Raw genomic sequence first — 24,312 nt, forward strand, 5'->3', positions numbered from 1 at the left:
CATTTGTAAGAAGAGTTGGCTTGTCCTCTGCGCTTTTTCTTCCTTCCTATAAACATGTGCAGACGGCAGGAAAGTCCCCCGGCCCCCACCCCTCAATGGCGAAGCTTCTGAAAATCCCAACGGACAGCCTGGCAGCCATCTCCAATCATTCTTTTGTTTTTGATGTGGGTCTTTTGATGAGAGAACAGTGATATAAACACCCTTTGCACCAAAGTGACTTATTTTTTTTTTTATTACATGATACATTGAAAGTATAAAAAGTTGCCTCAGTACAAATTACAGAATAATGCATACAAAAGTGCTATGGACTACATGTGACAATTCTGTTTAACTTCCATCTTGATGATTTTATATCAGTATCCAAAATTATATACTCCGGCATTTTTTCCAAATCTAGTCTTACATGATTGCAATTCCTGAGGTAAACTAAGTGCCTACTGCCAACATCCTTGGACGAAAACCAAGTCCCCCGGGAGAATTCAGATATTTATATTCGCACATACAATACAACGGAATTCATCATTGTAATCAGATATTACAGATTTAAAACTGGAAAATGGACTCTTGCAATACTTCTGCATCCATATATAATTTTACCAACAGGGCCTCTTGAAATGTTGTGTATAGTTTAAGTGGATTTCATTAATAAGCTTCTGCATTTAGATAAAAATTCTTGGCTAAGCTGTAAGAAGTGAACACTGACTAGCATCGTCAAACAGAAAATCAAAAGTTTCAACAATTTGCAAAGCAGCACAGAATTGACATCCTAAAGAGGGTGTCAATTTTGCTAACTACAGCTCTTACCACTCCTCTCCATGGAAAACCTTTAAGCAAATGTTGTCAGTGTACAGGTGCGCAGGCAAAATTTAGTTCTGAATACACCATCGAACTTTTGCCAATCAGGAGCTGTCTACCATCATAGTCAGCTGTTTTCAACGAAATGAGCCTGTGGACACTACACTATAAAAACTTCCTTAATAAATATCAAAGTAGCGTATTAGAGATAGCACATACTACTTTTCTATCCCAAGAATAGAAACTGATGTTTGATAAGCGTTTCCGAGCCCAAACGAGTTGGGGGCTGGCCCTCTTCTGGCTCATGTGTGATTGCACAACCCAGGGCCACACGGAGGTTAAACAATGCCATCTTTGAAAAATCACTTTCTGGTATTTCCCCCAAAGCCTGTCTCTTCATGCGTACTTCACATTCTTTATCTAATAAAATAAACTCTTTGTTTTCTTTACAGAAAAATTATTACAGCAAACTTACTTCCCCTCTACCTTTTAATTAAATCTTCCAGTAAGCCAAAATAGTCTAAGGAAAGAAAAAGTATGTTGTTGCCTATTGAAAAGGTAATACAAAGCCCTTTCATTTCCTTACAAACTTTAAGGGCCTTTACAATACTTCCTAAAGGGCTGGGCTCGGTGGCTCACGCCTGTAATCCCAGCACTTTGGGAGGCTGAGGCATGCAGATCACTTGAGGTCAGGAGTTCGAGACCAGCCTGGCAAGCATGGTGAAACCCCATCTCTAGTAAAAATACAAAAACTAGTCCGGTGTGGTGGCACAGGCCTGTTGTCCCAGCTACATGGGAGGCTGAGGCAGGAGAATCACTTGAATCTGGGAGGCGGAGATTGCAGTGAGCTGAGATCATGCCACTGCACTCCAGCCTGGGTGACAGAGCGAGACTCTGCCTCAAGAAACAAAAAATACTTCCTAAAAACAATACTTCTTTTTTTCAAGTCAAATCCAATAAGCTAGATGACAGAGTTAGCTTTTATTCACAAATGTAGTTAAACATGAGGGGTGTATTGTAGAAAGTCAAATTTCTACAAATATTAGTGGTGCATTTTGGTGACACTGGAACAATAAATAAGTTATTTAATAATACAATTTTAAGATAAAAGATACCCCAAACAAAGCATTATCTGTTTACTGCCTGAGAAACATGAAGATCTTCAATGTTAGTACTTTTCCGCTCCTCCTTTCTTAGGTGCTCATCTGAAATGCACAGAAACCAATGTTAATACTTATCCTAAGTCAAAACAGGCAGATAGGTAGACACAGCTACAAACAGTTTAGGATGTTACATATTCAATATTCTATGAGTTCTTTAGATGGTTTAGGACAATGAAAAAAACTCATTATTTTTTAAACACTATTGAAGAAATCAGAGGCCAGGTGTGGTGGCTCAGGCCTATAATCCTAGCACTTTGGGAGGCCGAGGTGGGTGGATTACCTGAGGTCTCAAGAGTTACAGACTAGTCTGGCCAACATGGTGAAACCCTGTCTCTCCTAAAAATACAAAAATTAGTCAGGCATGATGGCAGGCGCCTATAATCCCAGCTACTCAGGAGGCTGAGGCAGGAGAATCGCTGGAACCCGGGAGGTGGAAGTTGCAGTGAGCCAAGATCGTGCCATTGCACTCCAGCCTGGGGGACAAGAGTGGAACTCGGTCTCAGAAAAAAACAAAAAAAAGAAATCAGAAATGTTTGGCATTAGGGACTCTAATTATTCAAAAGTGTTTCTTGACTTTTTTTTTTAGTACAACCTGCAGTAAACCCATGCCTAAGTAGTTACAAACCTCTCTCTTACATGTAAGGAATGAAATTTGCAAGAAAGGACAAGGTGTTCAATCAGCATTTTGAGGGTTGCCAAAGCTCTTCAATTACAACACAATGAAAAGCACTTCAAATAGGATTGCCTGAGGTCAGGAGTTAGAGACCCCGTCTCTACTAAAAATACAAAAATTAGCCAGGCATGGTGGCGGGCGCCTATAATCCCAGCTACTCGGGAGGCTGACGCAGGAGAATCGCTTGAACCCAGGAAGTGGAGGTTGTAGTGAGCTGAGATCGTGCCACTGCACTCCAGCCTGGGCGACAGAGCGAGACTCTGTCTTGAAAAAAAAAAAAAAAAGAATGTGGAGACTTAATATCCTAATGCAACAAAAATGCAATGCGAAAACTAGATTCCTGAGAATATGAACCCCAAACACTTTCTACCACTGACAAAACATCTTTCTTGCAACAATTTTGGTAATAGGAAAAAATATACACACAAATTTAGATAAACTGCTAGAAAATGCAATTTTATCACCATAACACCTACTGGATTTTCTAATTCTACAATGTGATTATACACACGCTTTATTAGTTCTCAGCTGATTATTCTCAGTGCCAATACTACTTTAAGGGTCTGAATAACAGATGGAACTCTCTCTTCCTTTATTTTAGGTAACTTTGCTGGACAGAAATAAATTAATAATTTCCTCAGAAGGCAACAATTTTAGGTCTTCTAGAAAAGTGTTATAAAAAATAAAGTCTATTATGCTTGATAGATGTGCAATAAAGTTAAGCTGGTGATTGTCTCTATTATAAAAATCTGGTCATTCATTTACAATAAAAATCTTCCCCAGGCATGTAGTCCCAGCTGTAGTCCCAGCTACTTGGGAGGCTGAGGTGGGAGGATCACCTGGGCCTGTGAGGTCAAGGCTGCAGAGAGCCATGATTGTGTCACTGCACTCCAGCCTGGGTGACAGAGTGATACCCTATCTCTTAAAAACAAAAAAAGGAAAAAAAAAGTGTGTGTGTGTGTGTGTGTGTGTGTGTATATATATATATATATAAAATTTACCGAATAGCAAAAACTACTTTGCCTCCGAGATTACAAGCACTAACAGCAGCAGTACAAATGCATTGGCTGTCATTTCAAATGTGGGTGTGCCTACATAAACCCTCTTCATTTTTTTTTCAGCACTGAAAACTTGGATGAGAGAAGCACTTTTTCATCTTGGCATGACTTGGACTTACTTCTTTCTTTCCTTTTTTTTTTGAGATGGAGTCTCGCTCTGTCGCCTAGGCTGGAGTACAGAGGCGCAATCTCTACTCACTGCAACCTCTGCCTCCCGTGTTCAAGCGATTCTCCTGCCTCAGCCTCCTAAGTAGCTGGGACTACAGGCGCACACCATCACATCCAGCTAATTTTTGTATTTTTAGTAGAGACGGGGTTTCACTTGGCTAGGCTTGTCTCGAACTCCTAACCTCAGGTGATCCACCCACCTCAGCCTCCTAAGGTGCTGGGATTACAGGGGTGAGCTGCCGTGGCCTGGCCTGAACTTTCAAATAAAAGCCAATTTAGTTTCAGGGTTTGATATTTCCGTTGAATGAGCTTCTGTGGAGATAAGGTGCTGTGATGTAGAGAATAAGGATTTTAGTATCTTCACAACCTTTTCAATGCTGTCAAATAAGAGTTCTGGAGACAGTGAGCTAGAGTTGAGAAAGTAAATGGAATGCTTAAGTGTGTTACTGAAACGATGCAATTTTGGCTGACAACTTTCAAGGCACTACACAAAGAGGTTGTGTCAAAAAAATTTTTGATGACCAAGAAAATAATGTGCAAAATCATTGTTCTTTCCCAATTCATTCAGCAGTCCTCATTTCTGAGCTGTCTACAGAGCTTTCCACAGAACAGGCACGCAAGGTGGCTTTACTGACTTGAACTCGACTCTGATGTTCCTGGCACTTTAGTGGTGTAGGGGGCGTGTGTCTGTGTGTCTCTTTCCCTCCCTCCCTCCAGCCCTATGGTGTATGCGTAATCTACCGCTTTCATCTCAAAAGAACAGAAACTGGTTAGGAAATAGTGTTCTTTATAACTTTCTTACTAGTCATGAGCCGTGAGTATTAACGAGGCTGATTATGAAACTTAAAAACCAGAAAGTTATTTCTCAAGTGGTTATTTTTCTTTACAGGACTGATAGTATTAATGACTTGGGGTTGCTGTGTTAAGAAGTGTTAAGGTGTACAATATCCACTGGTGACAACTGAACTCAGAAACCCATATTGTCATATATTCTTCGTAAGCATATAGACTGATAAAGCCTTTTTGGAGGGGAATTAGACAATATCTACTATATTTTTAAATATGCATATCCTTTGAACCAACAACTCTACTTTAGGCATCCACACAAGAGAAACGTATAGACAAAGATACAATGTTACATCACAATACTGTAATGTGTGGACAATACTTAAATGTGTGGACAAAGTACAACGTTACATCAAAATACTGTAAAAGCAAAATATTTAAAACTACATTAAGAGTGATTATAAGGTGGGAGACTAGCCTGGGCAACATGATAAGACCCTGACTGCAAAAAATTTAAAAATAAGCGAGGTGTGGTGGTGTGCCCCTATAGTCCTGGCTACTTGGGATGCTGATGTGGAAAGACTGAGCCAAGGAGTTTGAGGCTACAGTGAGCCATGATTGTGCCACTGCACTCCAACCTGGATGACAGAGTAAGACCTCATCTCTAAAATTAAAAAAAGGATGATTATAACAATACTCTGGAATATGAAACAAAGTTAAAAATGAGATCTACATGTATCAACAAGTGAAAAAAAGCAAATTACAGGATAACGTGCACCATAACAATGCATACATATTTAAATACACAGAAATGAGTCCTGAAGGGGCTGGGCATGGGCAGGTGCAGTGGCTCACGCCTGTAATCCCAGTACCTTGGGAGGCCAAGGTGGGTGGATCGACTGAGATCATGAGTTGGAGACCAGCCTGGCCAACACAGTGAAACCCCATCTCTACTAAAAATACAAAAATTAGGGTGGGTGTGGTAGCACATGCTTTCAGTCCCAGCTACTTGGGAGGCGGGAGAATCGCTTGAAACTGGGAGGCAGAGGTTGCAGTGAGTGAGATAGTGCCATTGCACTCCAGCCGGGGTGACAGAGTCCATCTAAAATAAAAATAAAAATAAAATAAATAAAATAAAATAGAAATGAGTCCCAAAGAACACCCTGCAAACTGCTAACAGGGATACCTTCTATAAAAAGGGAGAAGTGAGGAGTTAGGGAGAGGCAAGAAAGAAAAAAGGAAAATTAAAGGGAACTTTTTACTATTTAAAAAATTTAGAGATTTACTCATTTACTTGCCCAATTAATGTTTTATTTTGCTCATTAAATACTTGCCAATTAGTAGGCAGTAATGTCAGTTCCTTACCCATCCCTAAGAAGAGAATTTGGAAAACTTCTCCATAATCTACATGTGGAAAGGTATACGGGAATAGCAATCAAATGTGCTGATTCTGCTACTAATTATCTGCTATAGGCCTCAGATGAGTTACTTAACCTCTTAGTATTGGAACCTTCTTAAGGTTTTCTCAACTGTAAAATAAGTAGGTGGGAATGACTTATTTCCCAACGTTCCATCCAGTTCAGAATTCTAAGATATATAGAAAGATATCTCCTAGTGCAGTCAGAAACCACCTCCAAAAGAGGTTATCCTGATTCACTGTTGACTTTCAGACCTCAAGAGACACCAAACATCTAACATGGTCACTACTGGTCATAGCAGTTTAGGAAACTACAAAGGCAATCCACATTTTAGGCATTTCCTAAAAGTTTGTGTCAACATTCAAGATTTACATTTATTCTGATAATTGGCAGCCTAAACCCCACCTTTAACTGTCCTTAAAAATCGATCAGCTCTCGGCTGGGCGCGGTGGCTCACGCTTGTAATCCCAGCACTTTGGGAGGCTGAGGCAGATAGATCACGAGGTCAGGAGATCAAGATCATCCTGACTAACACGGTGAAACCCTGTCTCTACAAAAAATACAAAAAATTAGCTGGGTGTGGTGGCGGGCGCCTGTAGTCCCAGTTACTCGGAAGGCTGAGGCAGGGGAATGGAGTGAACCCAGGAGGCAGAGCTTGCAGTGAGAGGAGATCACGCCACTGCACTCCAGCCTGGGCAACAGAGCGAGACTCCATCTCAAAAAAAAAAAAAAAAAAGTCGATCAGCTCTCTACCACAACTGCAAACACTGAGCTATAACCCGCTCATTTCAAATGGTGAAAATGGGATCCCATTGCTGGGATAATCAAAATGAGGGCCAGGTACAGGCTCATGCCTGTAACCCCAACACTCTGAGAGGCCGTGGTGGGAAATCACTTAAGACCCAGTTCAAGACCAGCCCAGTGAACATAGTGAGACTTCCATCTCTACAAAAGTTAAAAATTAGCTGGGTATGGTGCCTGAAGTCCTAGCTACTTGGGAGGACGAGGCAAGAAGGTGAGAGGATTGCTTGAGCCCCGCAGTTCAAGGTTACGGTGAGCTATGATCGCACTACTGCACTCTAGTCGGGCGACAGAGTGAGACCCTGTCTCAAAAAAATACATAAAAATTTAAAAGCTACTAAAAGCTCATTTAAAACACAGGCAATCTGAAAGAAATGTGGGCCATTCTCCTAAGAATCTGTAACTTGTAGGTAACTTCCACTCTAACATAAACAGTGTCCTAAAAATGCAAATGACTTCTCTATCTGTATTTAGCAATCTTACCTTTTATTTTGCAGTCATGGAGAGGAAAAAAAAAAAGATTACTTAATAAAAAGCTATTTATTCAGTATACTAAGGATCTAAGCTGCTCCAAAGACTAAGAATTTACATGAAAATTGGAGTTTTCAATACTTTATTTTTTAAAAAAATTTAATTAATGTAATTTTTTAATTAAAAAAAAAAGAGAGATGGGGTTTCACCATGTCACTTAGGCTAGTCTCAAACTCCTGGCCTCAAGCAATCCACCTGCCTCGGCATCCCAAAGTGCTGGGATTACAGGCATGAGCTACGGTGCCTGGCCCGGAGTTTTCAATACTTCTATAAAGAAATTACATCTAAGAATTCTGCCCAGTTATGCCTCCCACCCTTCCCTGCCCAAGATTCTTTCCAAAAAGCATTGTTTCTTGGAGTAACACAGGCTAACCATATTAGATATAAGCAGAATTAAACTATGACTCAAAAGCTCAGTAAAGACTCCAAAGAAAAATATATAGGAAGAAAATATATTTGCTGACCGCTAAATGATGTATCTCAGAAAACTCATACCCATTGGCTTTCTTCTACTAGGGTGTCTGCCAAGACTTGGGTCTGAAGGCTGAAGTGAAGGCCCTTTCAGAAATGTATTCTGCATGCCATCCTTAGTTCCACGCAAGAAATGGGCTAAAATCCCATATAAAAGAGGTCTATAGCAGGAAGAAAACAAAACAAAACCAAAAGTAACCAATCTGCGTGAACAGGAAAAACTTAAAACATTTATTCTTTAAAAGGTAACCTCTGACATCAAAATGACCAAGTGATTCACTAGACTTGAAAAAGTTGCATGATTATTATCCAAACTGCAAACTGTTCGTACTTTTAAATTTCAGAGTACCACTTAATTTCACGACAATTTTAAAACCCAGAGAAAACATGTTAACAACTTAAATTTCATCTACACTGAAATATAATTTCTATTAATCCACAGGAATTTATCTTTTAAACTCCAAAGTCCAGTTGACTATTTCCCATCTAATACACAACAGGTATTCAATAAACACCTCTTGATTAATAAGTCCTTGCCCTGAAAAAGTCTTAGGTCCTGAGAGCCAGGTGACCTGGGTTCAAATCCTGGCTTTGCCATTTGCTAGCTGTGGGACTCTGTAAGATTCTTAACCTCTCCAGCCTCATAAGTGTTTCTTCCTTTACAAATTAGGATAAGCACCATCCCTCCCTTACAGGGCTGTTATGCACTAAATGAGTTAATAAATGTCAAGTGTTTTTTACTGTGCCTGGCACATATGAAATAGTACGTAAATGTTAGCTCCTGTGTAGCTAACATTTATTTAGATTAATATTTATATTACCTAACATTTTAAAATCTTCTTTATAGTTTACAGAACACATACCTCTTCTCTTCTGATCCTCATCATGTAATGTCAAAATCATCAACTGCAATTTATAAAGGAGAAAACCACAGCCAGGAGATTTGCTAGATTCCCTCAGACAGTAAATAAAGTTTACCCTTGAACCCCAAATCCCATATTCTTTTCCTTACAATCTGCTGCCTGGGGGTTTCTATTAGTACTCTTGCATAAAGGAAAGCTGCTCTGCTGACAATAAAGAGTGGTACAACAGAAATGTTTTCCTTTGTTTCCAATCTCATATTTGAAAATATAATTAAAAGGATTTAATCTTTTTTATTTTTAATTTTTGTGGGTACATAGCAGGTGTATATATTTGTGGGGAGGATTTATTTTTTGAGATATGTATCTGTTTACTAGCTGGTATAATGGTTTACAGTATGACACTCCCTTCTCATTGCCCTCCCTTTGAGTGTGAGCTGAACTCACTTCTAATTGGCAGAAGGCTGACTTCAGAGGTCATGTGGTAATGGTATTGCAGCTTCCTCCTTGCTTTCTCTCTTGGATTGCTGCCTTTGGGAGAAGTCAGATGCCTCAGGACACTTCAGCAGCCCCAGAAAGGTACATGCGATAAGAAACTGAGGCCGCCTGTCAATATTATTATGAGTTTGGAAGCTGATAGTTTAGCCGCATTCAAGGCTTCAGACTACAACCCTGGCTGGCATCTTGACTACAACCTCACGGGGCAGCCTGAGCTAGACTTACGTGACTAAGCCGATCCCAAATCCCCAAATATCCCACAAATAATCTATGTTGTTGTTTTAAGCCACCAAATTCTGGAATAATATCATACCAATTTTTCCATGCAACAAGGAAACCAGGAAAGTAAGTTTCTTTATTTAATAAGATGCCTCAACTCTTATGAAAGCATCACCTAGTAATATAAAACAGGTCTCTTCGTTTACTTTAATCTTCCCCAAAGTGTTAATTGGTTCAAGATGATTTTTAAATGTTGAAAATTTTATTTTTTAAATTGATAGTCAATAAAATTTACTTGTGATTAAATTTTGGGTTGGATATGGGGGCTCAGGCCTGTAATCCCAGGACTTTGGGGGGCCAGCCTGACCTTAAGCAGGAGTTTGAGACAGCCCGAACAACACAGTGAGTCCCCTAGCTCTACAGCAATTTGATTTTAAATTAGCCACACAAGGAAATATGCACCTGTGGTCCCAGCTACGGGCAGGCTAAGATGGGAGGATTGCTTGAGTCCAGGAGGGAGAGGCAACGTGCAAATTCATGGATTAAGGTTTATTTTTAAAAATACGTTTCAAAAAGATAATTTAAAGAAAAGTGCGTCCTCACAATACCTTGCCTGTAATTCTGAAATGCAAAATTCTGAAAACTGGACTTTCTTCATATATCTGGCAAAAAAAATCATCAGATGGCAAGGGTTGACCTAACAAGGCTATTACAGACTTTATCTTACTTTGTGTGAAAATATTAATGTGCTGGGTGCGGTGGCTTATGCCTGTAATCCCAGCGCTTTGGGAGGCCGAGGTAGGAGGATCACCTGAGGTCAGAAGTTCCAGACCAGCCTGACCAACGTGGAGAAACCCCCTATCTAAAAACACAAAATTAGCCCGGTGTGGTGGCCCATGCCTGTAATCCCAGCTACTCAGGAGGCTGAGGCAGGAGAGTTGCCTGAACCTAGGAGGCAGAAGTTGCGGTCAGCCGAGATCGTGTCATTGCACTCCAGCCTGGGCGACAAGAGCAAAACTCCATCTCAAAAAAAAAAAAATTAACGTGATTGTTGAACACTACTTCAGGACTCCCTAGCACATATATATAGTATTTGGCATATGTACCATATTACTTTATTTTTTTAAAGAATTGAAGTCTCGGGTTAGGCGTGATGGCTCACACCCGTAATCTCAGCACTTTGGGAGGCCGAGGCAGATGGATCATGAGGTCAGGAGATGGAGGCCATCCTGGCTAAAATGGTGAAACCCTGTCTCTACTAAAAATACAAAAAATTAGCCGGGCGTGGTGGCACGCATCTGCAGTCCCAGCTACTTGGGAAGCTGAGGCAGGAGAATCGCTTGAACCTGGGAGGCGGCGGTTGCAGTGGGCCGAGATCGCGCCACTGCACTCCAGCCTGGATGACAAGAGCGAGACTCCATCTCAAAAAAAAAAAAAAAAAAGAATTGAACTCTTGCTTTGTGGCCCACACTGGAGTGCAGCAGCAAGATCATGGCTCACTGCAGCCTCGATCTCCAGGATTTAAGCAATCTTCTTGCCTCACCCTCCTAAGTAGCTAGGACTACAGGCATGTCATTTTAAAACCTGAAAACGTTTGGATTTTCAAACATATATCTGGCCTCAATGGCTTTAGATGCAACACTGTAGATCTGTAAGTAAATGAGTAATATGTGACTATGGCAAACTTTGTGAATGCCAATCACTGAACCGTGAGAAACAAGGGCATAAAGAAGTTACCTAACTTTTAAAAACTAAAGCTGTTTCAGCAACTTTTTTTTTTTTTTTTTTTTTTTTTTGAGACGGAGTCTCGCTCTGTCACCCAGCCTGGAGTGCAGTGGCACGATCTTAGCTCACTGCAAGCTCCACCTCCTGGGTTGATGCCATTCTCTTGCCTCAGCCTCAGGAGTAGCTGGGACTACAGGCACCCACCACCTTGCCTGGCTAATTTTTTGTATATTTAGTAGATACGGGTTTCACCGTGTTAGTCAGGATGGTCTCAATCTCCTGACCTTGTGATCTGCCTGCCTCAGCCTCCCAAAGTGCTGGGATTACAGGCGTGAGCCACCGGGCCCAGCCTTCTTTTTTTAAAACATATGAAACGTTTCACGAACTTGCATGTCATCCCTTTGCCAGGGCCATGCTAATCTCTGTACTGCTCCAATTTTAGTATATGTGCTGCTAAAGCAAGCACAAACTTCTTAATACTTCCATCTGAAGTAGGTATCTCAAAAGCTACCAAGAAGCCAGTAGGAGTAAAATCATTGCTTATTTCCATCAACTGCTAAATGTAAAATACTGTCTTGTATTAAACCATGTAATACCTCACTGCTCATCCTAAGTCACACTTAGATTCCCCCAATTATTTTTCCCACCGTTCTCAATTACACAGTTTTAATACTTTTCAAAACACTTGTCACCAGGTGCAGTGGCTCATGCCTGTAATCCCAACACTTTAGAAAACCAAGGCAGGTGGATAACTTGAGCCGAGGAATTGGAGACCAGCCTGGCTAACGTGGTAAAACACCATCTCTACAAAAAAATACAAAATTAGCCAGGCATGATGGTGCATGCTGGTACATGCCTGTAATTCCAGCTACATGGGAGGCTGAGGTGGGAGGATCGCTTGAGCCCAGGAGTTCAAGGCTGCAGTAAGCCATGATCAAGCCGCTGCACTCTAGAGACCTGGGCAACAGAGTGAAACCCCGCCTTGAAAACACAAACAAAATAAAACCCACAGCATTTTGGGAGGTGGAGGTGGGCAGATCACTTGAGGCCAGGAGTTCAAGACCAGCCTGGCCAATATGGTGGAACCCCATATCTCTACTAAAAAATATGAAAAAAAAATTAGCTGGGCATGGTGGTGCACACCTGTAATCCTAGCTACTCAGGAGGTTGAGGCAGGAGAATCCCGGGAGGAGATTGCAGTGAGCTGAGATGGGGCCACTGCACTCCAGCATGGGCAACTGAGAGAGACCCTATCTCAAAAAAAGGAAAAAAAAAAAAAAAAAAAAGAAAAAGAAACACGGGAAGATGAGGGGAAGAGAAAAAGGAAAATGTCATAAAGGAGTTACTATCTGAACAGGGCCAACAGAAAGGAAAATGCTCCAATAGAAGTTAAGAGGGAGAAAGGTGATCTAGGACTTCTGGATAAGGGAATGGTTTACAAGGCAAAGCAGCATAAAGTTGCAAAATGTCTTCAGGGCACAATCAGAAATCAGGTGTAAGCAGATTCAACAACAGATGGGGTAGAAAGATAGAGGCCTAAAATGCTATGCTAAGCAACTGGGACTTCACTATACACACAATGACAAAGGTAGTATATGATCCTGGAACATTAATTTTACACAAGGATTTGTGGGAGAGTTAAATTTAACTGGAATGTCATTTAAAACATTTGTACGGTAAAGCAAACAACTTTTAAGAACTTTTTTTTTTTTTTTTTTTTTTTTTTTTTTGAGGCAGGGTCTGGTTCTGTCACCTAGGCTAGAATACAGTGGTATGATCTTGGCTCACTGCAACCTCTGCTGCCCAGGTTAAAGCAGTTCTCATGCCTGAGCCTCCCTAGTAGCTGGGACTACAGGCACACGCCACCATGCCTGGCTAATCTTTTTGTATTTTCAGTAGAGATGGGGTTTCACCATGTTGGCCAGGCTGGTCTTGAACTCCTGACCTCAGGTAATCCACCTGCCTCAGCCTCTGAAGTGCTGGGATTACAGGCATGAGCCACCACGTCTGGCTAAACATGGGGTTTCCCTATGTTGCCCAGGCTGGTCTTGAACTCCTGAGCTTAAGTGATCCATCTACTTCAGCCTTCCAAAGTGCTGGCATCACAGGCATGAGACACCTCACCTGGCCTTAAGACCTTCTAGGATAAGAAAACATAAGGCTTCAAAGGAAGTTCTAGATTTTTTAAAAAAGGCTGCTTTAAGCTATGTTCTCAGGTTTCCTATGTACTTTTTTTTTTTTTTTTTTGGCCATACAGGAACCCTCCTGAAAAAGTTTAAGAAACACTGAAGGGCCGGGCACGGTGGCTCACGCCTGTAATCCCAGCACTTTGGGAGGCCGAGGCGGGCGGATCACAAGGTCAGGAGATCGAGACCACGGTGAAACCCCGTCTCTACTAAAAATACAAAAAATTAGCCGGGCGCGGTTGTGGGCGCCTGTAGTCCCAGCTACTCAGGAGGCTGAGGCAGGAGAATGGCGTGAACCCGGGAGGCGGAGCTTGCAGTGAGCCGAGATCGCGCCACTGCACCCCAGCCTGGGCGACAGAGCGAGACTCCGTCTCAAAAAAAAAAAAAAAAAAAAAAAAGAAACACTGAAATAGAAAAAACCTAAGAAAACTAGAAAGTGGTCATCCTCCTTTTCAAGAGCATAGCTAGTGAGAGGAGGTGCATGGAGGGCAAAGGAGAGAGTAATAGTAACGAAAGCAGTGGGCTGATTCAGTCATCTTGATAGAAAAAGGAATTCAAGCAGAAGCTGAGGGTTGGAAGTTCATAGGTTGTTTTTTTGTTTTTTTTGTTTTTTTTCAGGAGAGGAGAGATCTGAGTACATTCCTAAGTTGAAGTGAAGGAAGAGTTAAATATGAAGAAAACAACTGACAAGGCGAAGTCTCAGAGGCCAGCCATGGGGGGCTTACGCCTGCAACCCTAGTACTTTGGGAGGCCAAGGCAGGAAGATCACTTGAGGTCAGGAGTTCAAGACCAGCCTGGGCAATAATGTGAGGCCTTATCTCTACAAAAATAATTTGAAAATACAAATAAAAGTTGAAATTATAAATTAAAAAAAAAAAAAGAACAAAGCCTTAGAAGGACAAAGGATCAAGAAGTCAAAAGGAGCTAACCCCAGAAAGAAGATGCTTAGTCACTCTGAGGCCATGGAAATTTAGCTTCGGCAAACACAGACCTCATCTGACTTGTCCACTGCTGCACACCCTGGATTTAGTACAATGTTTGACACACACTAGATCTGAACAAATACTTGAATTAAAATGAAGTAAAACCACCATGGTGCAATTATGACTCTAATACAATATTTGGAAACTTCTTTAAAAAAAAATTCTTACATTGTATTATCCTTTGATTCTTCAAATGCATTTAGTTCACGGATGAGAAACTGTCTGTCCAATGGAACGACAGGTTGACCAGATTCTGGAAGAAATTCATGAGAACACTGAGCCTATTAAACTAAAAAGCAAGTAAGATTTTGAAAAGAATCACATTTACCAGACATACACTTTTCAGATTTTGGAAGAATGATGACAACACATACCAAGACAGATGAAATTGCCTGTGATTTTATGACTTTCAAAATATCTCTTTTGTTAAATGCATGTCTTAATACAGTTTAACATAAATTCAATTTTTAAATTCCCCAGTGTTTGGTTGGGAAAATATCGTTTCTATATCCCAATTATAATACTAAATTTTAGAAGTCTGTTTACCAATAAGTTATTTTTGAAAAGAATATCCATTTGGTAACAATAATTATAAATAAAAATTAAAATTAAAATTAACCCCAGTGGGGCAACTGGAACTTGCACACTTTGCTGGTGGGAAAGCACAATGGTACAGCCACTTTGGAAAACAGTTGAGAAGTTTTCTCATAAAGGTGAGCATGCACTTAACCACACAACCCAGCAATCCCACTCTTACCTTTCTACCCACGACTAATGAAAACTTATGTTCTCACAAACACCTGTATGTAAATGTTTATGGCAGCTTGATTCCTAATTGCTAAAACTAGAAACAACTCAATGCCCATCAACTGGTAATAGATGAGTAAACTAGCACAGCCACACAATAGAACAGTGTTCAAAGGAAAACAAACATGGTTGAATCTTGAATGTATTATACTAAGTGAAAAGAGGCAGACTCAAAAGGCTACATCCTGAATGGTTCCATCTATAGCGGGGGTCCCCAACTCCTGGGCCACAGATCAGAAACCGGGTCGCACAGCAGGAGGTGAGCAGTGGCCAAGCAAGTGAGCGAAGCTTGATCTGTGTTTACAGCTGCTGCCCATCCCTTGCATCACTGCCTGAGCTCTGCCTCCTGTTGGCGGCATTAGATTCTCATAGGAGCGTGAACCCTGTTGTGAACTGCACATGCGAGGGATCTGGGTTGCACACTTCTTATGAGAATCTAATGCCTGATGATCTCTCACTGCCTCCCATCACCCCCAGATGGGATCATGTAGTTGCAGGAAAACAGGCTCAGGGCTCCCAATGATTCTACATTATGATGAGTTATATAATTATTTCATTATATATTATAATGTAATCATAGAAATAAAATGCACAATAAATGTAGTATGCTTGAATCATCCGGAACCATCCTCCCAGGGCCATGGAAAAATTGTCTTCCACGAAACCGGTCCCTGATGCCAAAAAGGCTGGTGATATCTTGATTGTGATCTGGTAGTAATTACACAACTGCAGGCATTTGACTAAAGCTATAGAACTGTACAGTTGAAAAGGTAAATTTTATTGTATGTAAATTATATCCCAGTTTTTTAAAAAAAGCCAAAACATTTAATATGAAAACTTGACTACTGTCACTATATTTCATTCTAGTGAAGCCCAAGTCCCTAACAGATATTTTCATAATTTCTTCTTTTCTGGGTGTAACTGGTATCATACAGCCATCTATAACAAACTAATGAAAGTAGAGATGCTGATATCAAAGATCCTTAAACCAATAAAAATCATGAGTCTTTATGTAGTTAAGATGTATGTTTAATATTAAATAAAAGATCTGTAATGAAAAATTCTAACTTCACAAAGAATTCACTCTGTCTTGCAAAATCTACCTCCTGGCCTCATTTCTTTGCTGAGGCACATCTCTGAGGCATGAAGTAGTCAAAGCAGAGACAGAACCTGAAGCAAGGGAATCCGATGATGTACATTAGGGTGCCTTGGACCACGCCCCAACTTCATCCCCCACCCCACCAAGTCCAGGAGTAACCAGGATTCTGACTTATTTATATCCAGTCTCTCCTCACTTTTTTGAAAGAAGACATTTAAAAAGTCAGCGGAAGGTGTTAAAAATATTCTCACCACTCAATAACTATTACACTTGAAGAAAAATTTTGTTTCTTAAGAAAAGGAAATTTATCTTCAACTGCCGACCGCCAACCCCCAATATCATTCTCTGCCTCCTACCACTAGGATGAGTTTGGAGTTTCCCCGCTGATAGAGTCTGGATATTTGTCCCTGCCCAAATCTCATGTTGAAATGCACTCCCCAGTGTTGGAAGTGGGACCTGGCGGGAGTAGTATGGGTCATGGGGGTGGATCCCCCATAGCTTGGTGCTGTCCTTACCACAGTGAGTGGGTTCTCATGAGATCTGGTCATTTAAAAGTGTGTGGCACTAACCTTCCCCACACTTGGCCCCTGCTTTCACCATGTAACATGCTTGCTGCAGTGAGTAAAAGCTCCCTGAGGCCTCCCAGAAGCCGAGCAGATGCTAGCACCATGCTTGTACAGTCTGCAGAACCGTGAGCCAAGTAAACCTCTTTTCTTCAATCGGGCGCAGTGGCTCACACTTGTAATCCCAATACTTTGGGAGGCCGAGGCGGGTGGATCACAAGGTCAGGAGATTTAGACCATCCTGGCTAACAAGGTGAAACCCTGTCTCTACTAAAAATACAAAAAATTAGCCGGGCGTGGTGGCACGTGCCTGTAGTCCTAGCTACTTGGGAGGCTGAGGCAGGAGAATCACTTGAACCCAGGAGGCAGAGGTTGCAGTGAGCCAAGATTGCGCCACTGCACTCCAGCCTGGGTGACAGAGCAAGACTCTGTCTAAAAAAAAAAACAAAAAACCCCCTCTTTTCTTCATAAATTACCCAGTCTCACGTGTTTCTTTATAGCAATCCAAGAATAACCTAATATAATGCCTAGTCCTTTAAAAATATCATGCTTTTAGATACATACATTTGTAAATATACCTAACCACTACATAGTAGTAACACTTCAAAGTTTTATCTCCATTATATATATATATATATAGATATATACACACAGACACATACACACACACACACAGATATCTACATACCTATATATAGAGAGGGAGAGTTTTTTTTTTTTTAAGAGACAGGAGTTGGACCAGCCTGTCCAATATGGTGAAACCTCGTCTCTACTAAAAAAATACAAAAATTTGCCGGGTGTGCTAGCACACACCTGTAGTTCCAGCTCCTTGGGAGGCTGAGGCAGGAAAACTGCTTGAACCCAGGAGGTGGAGGTTGCAGAGAGCTGAGACTGCGATAGAGTGAGACTCCATCTCAAAAAAAAAAAAAAAAACAACAACACAGGGGCTGGGTGCAGTGGCTCATGCTTGTAATCCCAGCATTTTGGGAGTCTGAGATAGGTGGATCACCTGAGCCCAGGAGTTCAATACCAGGCTGGGCAACATAGTGAGAGCTCACCTCTATAAATAAAACATTTAGCTGGGCGTGGAGGGATGCACCTGTGGTCCCAGCTACTCAGGAGACTGGCGCAGGAAGACTGCTTGAGCCTGGGAGGTCAAAGTTGCAATAACCCATGATCACACCACTGTAGTCCAGCCTGTGCAACAGAGCGAGATTCTGTCTCTGGAAAAAGAAAAAAGAGACAGGGTCTCTCTCTGTTGCCCAGACTGGAGTGCAGTGATGCGATCATGGCTCACTGCAGCCCAGAGCACATGGGCTCACATGATCCCCCCACTCCCTGGGCCCCCACTCAGCCTCAACTAGGACTACAGACACGTGCCACCATGCATGGCTAATTTTAAAAAATTCTTTTGCAGAGATTGGGTCTCCCTGTGTTGCCCAGGCTGGTCTCGAACTCCGGGGCTCAAGTAATCTTCTTGCCTCAGCCTCCCGAAGCACTGAGATTACAGGTGTGAGCCACCCACCCAGCCTATTTCTTAATAAATAATATATTTAATCAGCATATATTTTCAAAGCCTAATACACAGGAAAAAACTGGTGGCAAACAGGACAAAAAGTCAACAATTGCTTATTCTTAGTACCAGGAATTATAGATGATTTTTCCAAATATATGCCTACTTTAAGTGATTATTAAGTTATGTATTTTCCCTTGTGAGAATTTGTCTAAGCTACAGAAAGAGCCCATGTGACTTTTGTGTCCCAGTCACCCAGATGGCACTGTTTGGTAAAAGAATTAGATTTCTAGGATAAACACTTTCTGAGAATTGGGGAAAGGGGAGAAACAGATTTTATGTGATAAACAATAACCACTTACCTGCTATGAGGACAGATGCTGTATACTTATATTTGTTGAATTCTAAATACTCCCGAATTAATTCATTAATTAGAAGGTTTTCATGAGACAATGATGGTCGGGGTTCACGGTCATCATCTAGGGCATTGAAAACTTCAGCTCGGATCCTTGCTTTTAAATGCCCTAATATCCCCTTTTTTTCCAAGGTGTCCTTTAAAACTGTTTGATATAAAATATTAAGGTTTCGGTTACAGAGTAAATTTATCATTCTTAGGCATATTTTGAAAAGAAATGTTGAAAAGGTAAATGGTACAAAAGCAGCTCTCAATCTAAACATTGTAACAAATTATTAAACAATTACACTAACTACCACCAGCCACGTTTATACTAAAAAATACAGTTCTCATGTTGCATTGATTTAGTCTTAATATATTTGAGCAAATTCAAGTTTATTCCTACCTCAACAGCATTGTCAGGGGCTGTAGTCTAATACATACTCTTTTTTTTTGAGAAGGAGTCTCGCTCTGTCGCTCAGGCTGGAGTGCAGTGGTGCATCTCCGCTCACTGCAAGCTCCGCCTCCCGGGTTCATACCATTCTCCTGCCTCAGCCTCCCGAGTAGCTGGGACTACAGGCACCTGCCACCACGCCCGGCTAATTTTTTGAATTTTTTTTTTTTTAGTAGAGACGGGGTTTTGCCATGTCAGCCAGGATGGTCTCGATCTCCTGACCTCATGATCCACCCACCTCGGCCCCCCAAAGTGCTGGGATTACAGGCATGAGCCACCGCACCCGGCCAGTCTAATACATATTCTTTTTTTTTTTTTTTTTTTTTTTTTGAGACAGAGTCTCTCTCTTTCGCCCAGGCTAGAGTGCAGTGGTGGTGATCTCAGCTCACTGCAACCTCTGACTCCCAGGTTCAAGCAATTCTCCTGCCTCAGCCTCCCGAGTAGTTGGGACTACAGGCACGTGCCACCATGCCCAACTAATTCTTTTTTGTATTTTTAGTAGAGACGGGGTTTCACCATGTTGGCCAGGATGGTCTCAATCTCCTGATCTCGTGATCCACCCACCTTGGCCTCCCAAAGTGCTGGGATTACAGGCGTGAGCCACGGTGCCCGGCCAATACATAATTCTTTAGTGAGGGGAAAAGGTGGGGGGTAGAATTACAGTTGCTTACTTGGACCTGAACTTAAGCCCCTGTCTCTCATATATTTTCAAGAGTGTCTGCCACTGCACACAAGTTCTGCTTGTCATAACAACCTCTGGTCTAGAAAGATGATTAAAGAACACAACTATATTCCATAAAAGAAGTCTGTTGGGTTACTGTGTAAAAACCTTTGATGGCAGGGCATGGTGGCTCATGCCTGTAACCCAGCACTTTGGGAGGCCGAGGCGGGCAGATCACGTCAGGAGATTGAGACCATCCTGGCTAACAAGGTGAAACCCCGTCTCTACTAAAAATACAAAAAATTAGCCAGGTGTGGTGGCGGGCGCCTGTAGTCCCAGCAACTTGGGAGGCTGAGGCAGGAGAATTGCTTGAACCTGGGAGGCAGAAGTTGCAGTGAGCCAAGATGGTGCCACTGCACTCCAGCCTGGGCAAAGAGAGAGACTCCGTCTAAAACAACCAACTTACCAACCAACCAACCAAAAAAAAAAAAACACAAACCTTTGATAATCCAGAACCCTTTAGGGAGTGAAAAGCTGTTTTGGGTTTTTCGTTGTTGTTTTGAGACAATCTCGCCAGGTTGGAGTGCAGTGGCACGATCTCGGCTCACTGCAATCTCCAGGCTCCCCGGTTCAAGTGATTCTCCTGCCTCAGCCTCCTGAATAGCTGGGATTACAGGTGTGCCCCACCACGCCCGGCTAATTTTTGTATTTTTAGTAGAGACAGGGTTTTACTATGTTGGCCAGGATGGTCTCCATCTCCTCACCTCGTGATCCGCCCGCCTCAGCCTCCCAAAGTACTGGGATTACAGGTGTGAGCTACCATGCCTGCTGGCCTCTTTGTTGTTTTAAAGACAACTATAAGTTAATTCCTTAGAACAGCAGGATTCTGAAATGTTAAGCCTAGTTAGAAATCTAGCACGTGACTATATCAATGCCATCTTAAGGAGTCAGGGATGTGTATGCAGAATGTAAACCTAACTTACTGATTAGCCAGAGTCACCATGACAAAGCAGTTATGATCATGGGATTTGCCTGTACATATTTTGCATAGATAATGGGGATCTTAGGACTGAATTGGCACCATCCCTTGTACTGATCTGGAACTTTCTATTTTCAAAGAGTTCCTACCAGCTAAATGACAACTTCAGAGAATGAACATATCTCATCCACAGAGCCAAGAACATAGCAAGAGCTCAGTAGGAGTCACCTAGGAGGATTATAATACATTGCTGTATACTGCTGGGAAATCAATGTAGTTTAACACTGTTCTGCACCTTGTCAAAGGCACCAAATAAGTACACCACAGTAACAGAAATCCATAAAGAGAGCCCAGGAGCTTATCCAAGTCAGTATGGACATAAGATCTTTCTAAGCTTCAATAAATAACATCAACAATAACCCTGGATCATATGACTAAAGAGATACACTCTTTACTGACTTTTGACCTTTCTTTCATTTTTAAAGCATCCTTTCAACCTTCTTGCAAATAGGTTAAGTACAGTTATCACCCAATCAGACTTTGTCACAGGCCCATAAAAGGAAGGTACAGCCTTATTGTACTCTTAGAATCATAACTGAACCCCTATTCTCTAATTCCATCTTTGGAAATTAGATGGAGAGATTTTGCCACTGGCAAGGATCCTGTCCCAATTACTCTGTATTACACACAGGACAGCCTCAAACTGGGCAGAGAAACGAGAATTAGTGACAGTGGAAACAGGAAAGCCAGCATGTCTCATCAGCACCTCAGTGGTGGATTACCAACCCATGCCTCAGTTGCCTTCTCTAAAATAATGAGCTTTACCTCTCAGAGATAGAACCAAATAAGGAGGAAAAATGTGATCGTGCTTAAAAAAGGTAAAAGCCCATAAAATATAAGGTAACTGGCTGGCAAACAAGTTTTCACCGGGTTCCTTTTGGAGGTCCATACCATTTTATCTTTCCCTCTATTATGCTTAGAACACTGGGCCATCAAAACTTCTTCGGAAAGTTTTTAACCTCGCTTATATTTCAAGAGTACCTTTTCTTTTTTTTTTTTAATTTGTATTTTTTTTTTTTTTGAGACAAGGTCTCATTTTGTTGCCCAGGCTGGAGTGCCGTGGCACCACTGTAGCTCATTGTCACCTCTATCTCCTGGGCTCAAGCGATCTTCCTCCTTCAGCCTGTGGGGTAGCTGGGACTACAGGCACAGGCCACTATGCCTGGCTTTTTTTTTTTTTTTTTGTAAAGATGGGGTCTCACTATGTTGGCCAGACTGCTCTTAAACTCCTGGGCTCAAGCAATCCTCCCAAAGTGTTAGGATTACAGGCATGAGCCACTGTGCTTGGCTCATTCCAAGCGTACCTTTAAATCCTCTGAAAATGTATGCAATATTACATATGATGTGTATTTCCCTGGGAACACAATTTGTAGATTCGTGTGAAGTCTGTTCTTATGGACAGACACATGCCTGCTGTTTTATGACTGTTCACCAGCCCTGTGCCCCAAATACACACTTTTATACACGTCTCCTCTCTAAAATCTCTAAGAATTACTAGTTTAAACCCAGGGTTCCCTGCAAACTGGAACTGGTTTTATTTATTGGACAGCAATATTACTCAGTGATTAAGACCTGGCAAACAGGTGCATCACAACTAGGTTCCCACCCTGTGTCTCTTTCTAGTGAAATCACTTTGGGCTATTTCACTTCTCAGTACCTCAGTTTCCCAATCTATGAAACGGGCATAGGGTTGTTTCAATCAGGTAACACACAGGCTGAGTAGTGCCTGACACATGAGGCTCAATGATAACTATTATTACTATTACTTGTCTGGACATTTGCTTCAAAGTAAACAGTGTACAAACGTCATCAATGACTCGCACGTAACTAGCTTAGAGTATCTTTTCCTCAAAAGACAGGAGAATGGCCTGGCCACCAAACTTTTTGCCTCTAGTTTCTTCCGATGAAAAACGGGCCAGGCGCTCACGCCTGTAATCCCAGCACTTTGAGGGGGCCAAGGTGGGAGGACAGCTTGAGACCAGGAGTTCGACATCAGCCTGGGCAATACAGCAAGACCCCGTATCTACAAAAAATAGAAAAATTAGCCGGGCATGGTGAAGAGCGCCTGTATTCCCACCTGATCTGGAAGCTGAGGTGGGAGGATCACTGGGGTCCCGGAGTTCCAGCCTGCAGGGAGCTGTGATCGCGCTACTGCATTCCAGACTGGGCGACAGAGAGACCCAATCTTTTAAAAAAAAAAAAAAAAAAAAAAAGGCGGGGGGGGGGAGGGCTACTTAACAGCTTGTTGTAAGGATCCAACGAGACAACTAAGCAAATTGTTTAGGGCAGTGCCTAACCCAACAGGGGTTGTGGGAATTGTAGTCATCAGCCCTGAGTGCCAAGACCGGTCCAAGCAAGCCCTCCAGCCCCCGGCAGGGTCCAATAAGATGCGCCAGGGGCCCAAGATGCAGGCCTATAGGCCTCTTAGATGCTTGAAGATTATGCAAATCCTTCAGCTCCAAATTGGTTTAAAACTCGCCAGTGGGCAACGTCTTCCCCATAAGAGCTCCCCGCGCACAGGCCGGGACAGCAGCCAGACGTTCCCCGCAGGCCCTCACACCGAAGAATAACCCCTGTAAAAGCCAACCCTTGTGTTCCGCGCTCTCTCCTCCCATACCATCCTTTCCACAAGATGATGGCCCGACGTTTCCCATGCGCAGGCCTCCCGGCTCGCACTCACCAGCCTTCAACTCCGCCACAGTCGCCATTTTTCAACGGCCGCCAGGGGCGCGCCTCGGCCCCGCGCACGCGCAGCTCCGCCCCACTCACTCTGCGGCGTGGTCTGTAGCCAATAGGCACACCGCTCTCGCCCCGCCTACTTCCGCCCCTCTCAGTTTACGCGCTTTGCGGTTGGGTGGGTGGTGAATGTCGACCAGAAACTCCACCAGTCAGCGAGCGCTCTCGGAGGGGCCTGTTGAGTGAGACGGGAGTGAGGGCGGGGACCCAGGCAGTTGAGAGCCCTGTGGGTGCTGCTGGCACCTTAGTGCTTAACTTTAGCCAGCTGAGTTTTTCGTTGTCTCTGCAGCCTCCAGTACCAACTGCTAATAGTTACCACCTATTAACCCTGCGGTTCTCAAACTTGAGCATGAATCCTCATCATCTCCAAGACTTGTTTAAACAGATTGCTTCCTAGTCCTCCCCATAGAGTTTCTGATTCTGTAAATCTGGGGTGAGGCCCTAGAATTTGCATTTCTGTGGAGTTCCCAGGTGGTACTGGTGCTACTGGTCTGGAGATCGCACCTCGGGAACCACTGTATTAAGCACTTACTATTATACCTTAGTGCATTATTTCCCTATGATCACGCCGTTTTTACGAAGAAGGAAACTGGGTCCTCCATCGCTGAAGAGACTTAACCAAGATCACCAGCCTGTCCTCTTCCAGTCGCACTTACACAGTGCACGTAAGAAGTCCAGGAGCCTTTTGTGGAACTAACTAATGAAGGAATA

At 42.4% G+C, this 24,312-nt stretch overlaps 1 protein-coding gene and 1 non-coding gene across 5 annotated transcripts; both read right to left on the reverse strand.

The window, feature by feature from the left end:
• Nucleotides 1–214: 214 nt before the first annotated feature.
• CEP20 (centrosomal protein 20) lies at nt 215–23,660 on the reverse strand. 4 transcript variants are annotated; one of them, XR_011616326.1, is made up of 6 exons: nt 23,546–23,660; nt 18,680–18,877; nt 14,504–14,588; nt 7,889–8,025; nt 5,516–5,745; nt 215–2,000 (listed from the first exon to the last, which is right to left on the reverse strand). XR_011616326.1 is itself a non-coding variant. In XM_011717379.2 (5 exons), the coding sequence occupies exons 1-5, from the start codon at nt 23,571–23,573 to the stop codon at nt 1,924–1,926; spliced, it is 525 nt and encodes a 174-aa protein (XP_011715681.2). In that variant the 5' UTR covers nt 23,574–23,660; the 3' UTR covers nt 215–1,923. The 4 variants fall into 4 exon arrangements, 3 of the variants coding, with proteins under 3 accessions (XP_011715681.2, XP_011715679.2, XP_024644237.2); XM_011717379.2 differs by lacking the exon at nt 5,516–5,745; XM_011717377.3 differs by lacking the exon at nt 5,516–5,745 and having other exon boundaries at nt 23,483–23,591.
• On the reverse strand, nt 11,529–11,632 carry LOC112424298 (U6 spliceosomal RNA). The gene has a single exon (XR_003015028.1). It is a non-coding gene; the product is annotated as a U6 spliceosomal RNA (small nuclear RNA).
• Nucleotides 23,661–24,312: the final 652 nt, after the last annotated feature.

The sequence above is a fragment of the Macaca nemestrina genome, chromosome 18, assembly GCF_043159975.1.
Source record: "Macaca nemestrina isolate mMacNem1 chromosome 18, mMacNem.hap1, whole genome shotgun sequence".
NCBI classification, from domain to species: Eukaryota; Metazoa; Chordata; class Mammalia; order Primates; family Cercopithecidae; genus Macaca; species Macaca nemestrina.

What these genes read in the sequence shown, in the direction of transcription:
- CEP20 (XM_011717377.3), bottom strand. Translation starts at nt 23,573, where the DNA reads ATGGCGACTGTGGCGGAGTTGAAGGCTGGTGAGTGCGAGCCGGGAGGC. An exon ending in AGCATCTGTCCTCATAGCAG is followed by an intron (nt 14,589 to 18,679) that starts GTAAGTGGTTAT and finishes AATTTCTTCCAG; the next exon opens with AATCTGGTCAACCTGTCGTT. An exon ending in GAATCAAAGGATAATACAAT is followed by an intron (nt 8,026 to 14,503) that starts GTAAGAATTTTT and finishes TTCCTGCTATAG; the next exon opens with ACCTCTTTTATATGGGATTT.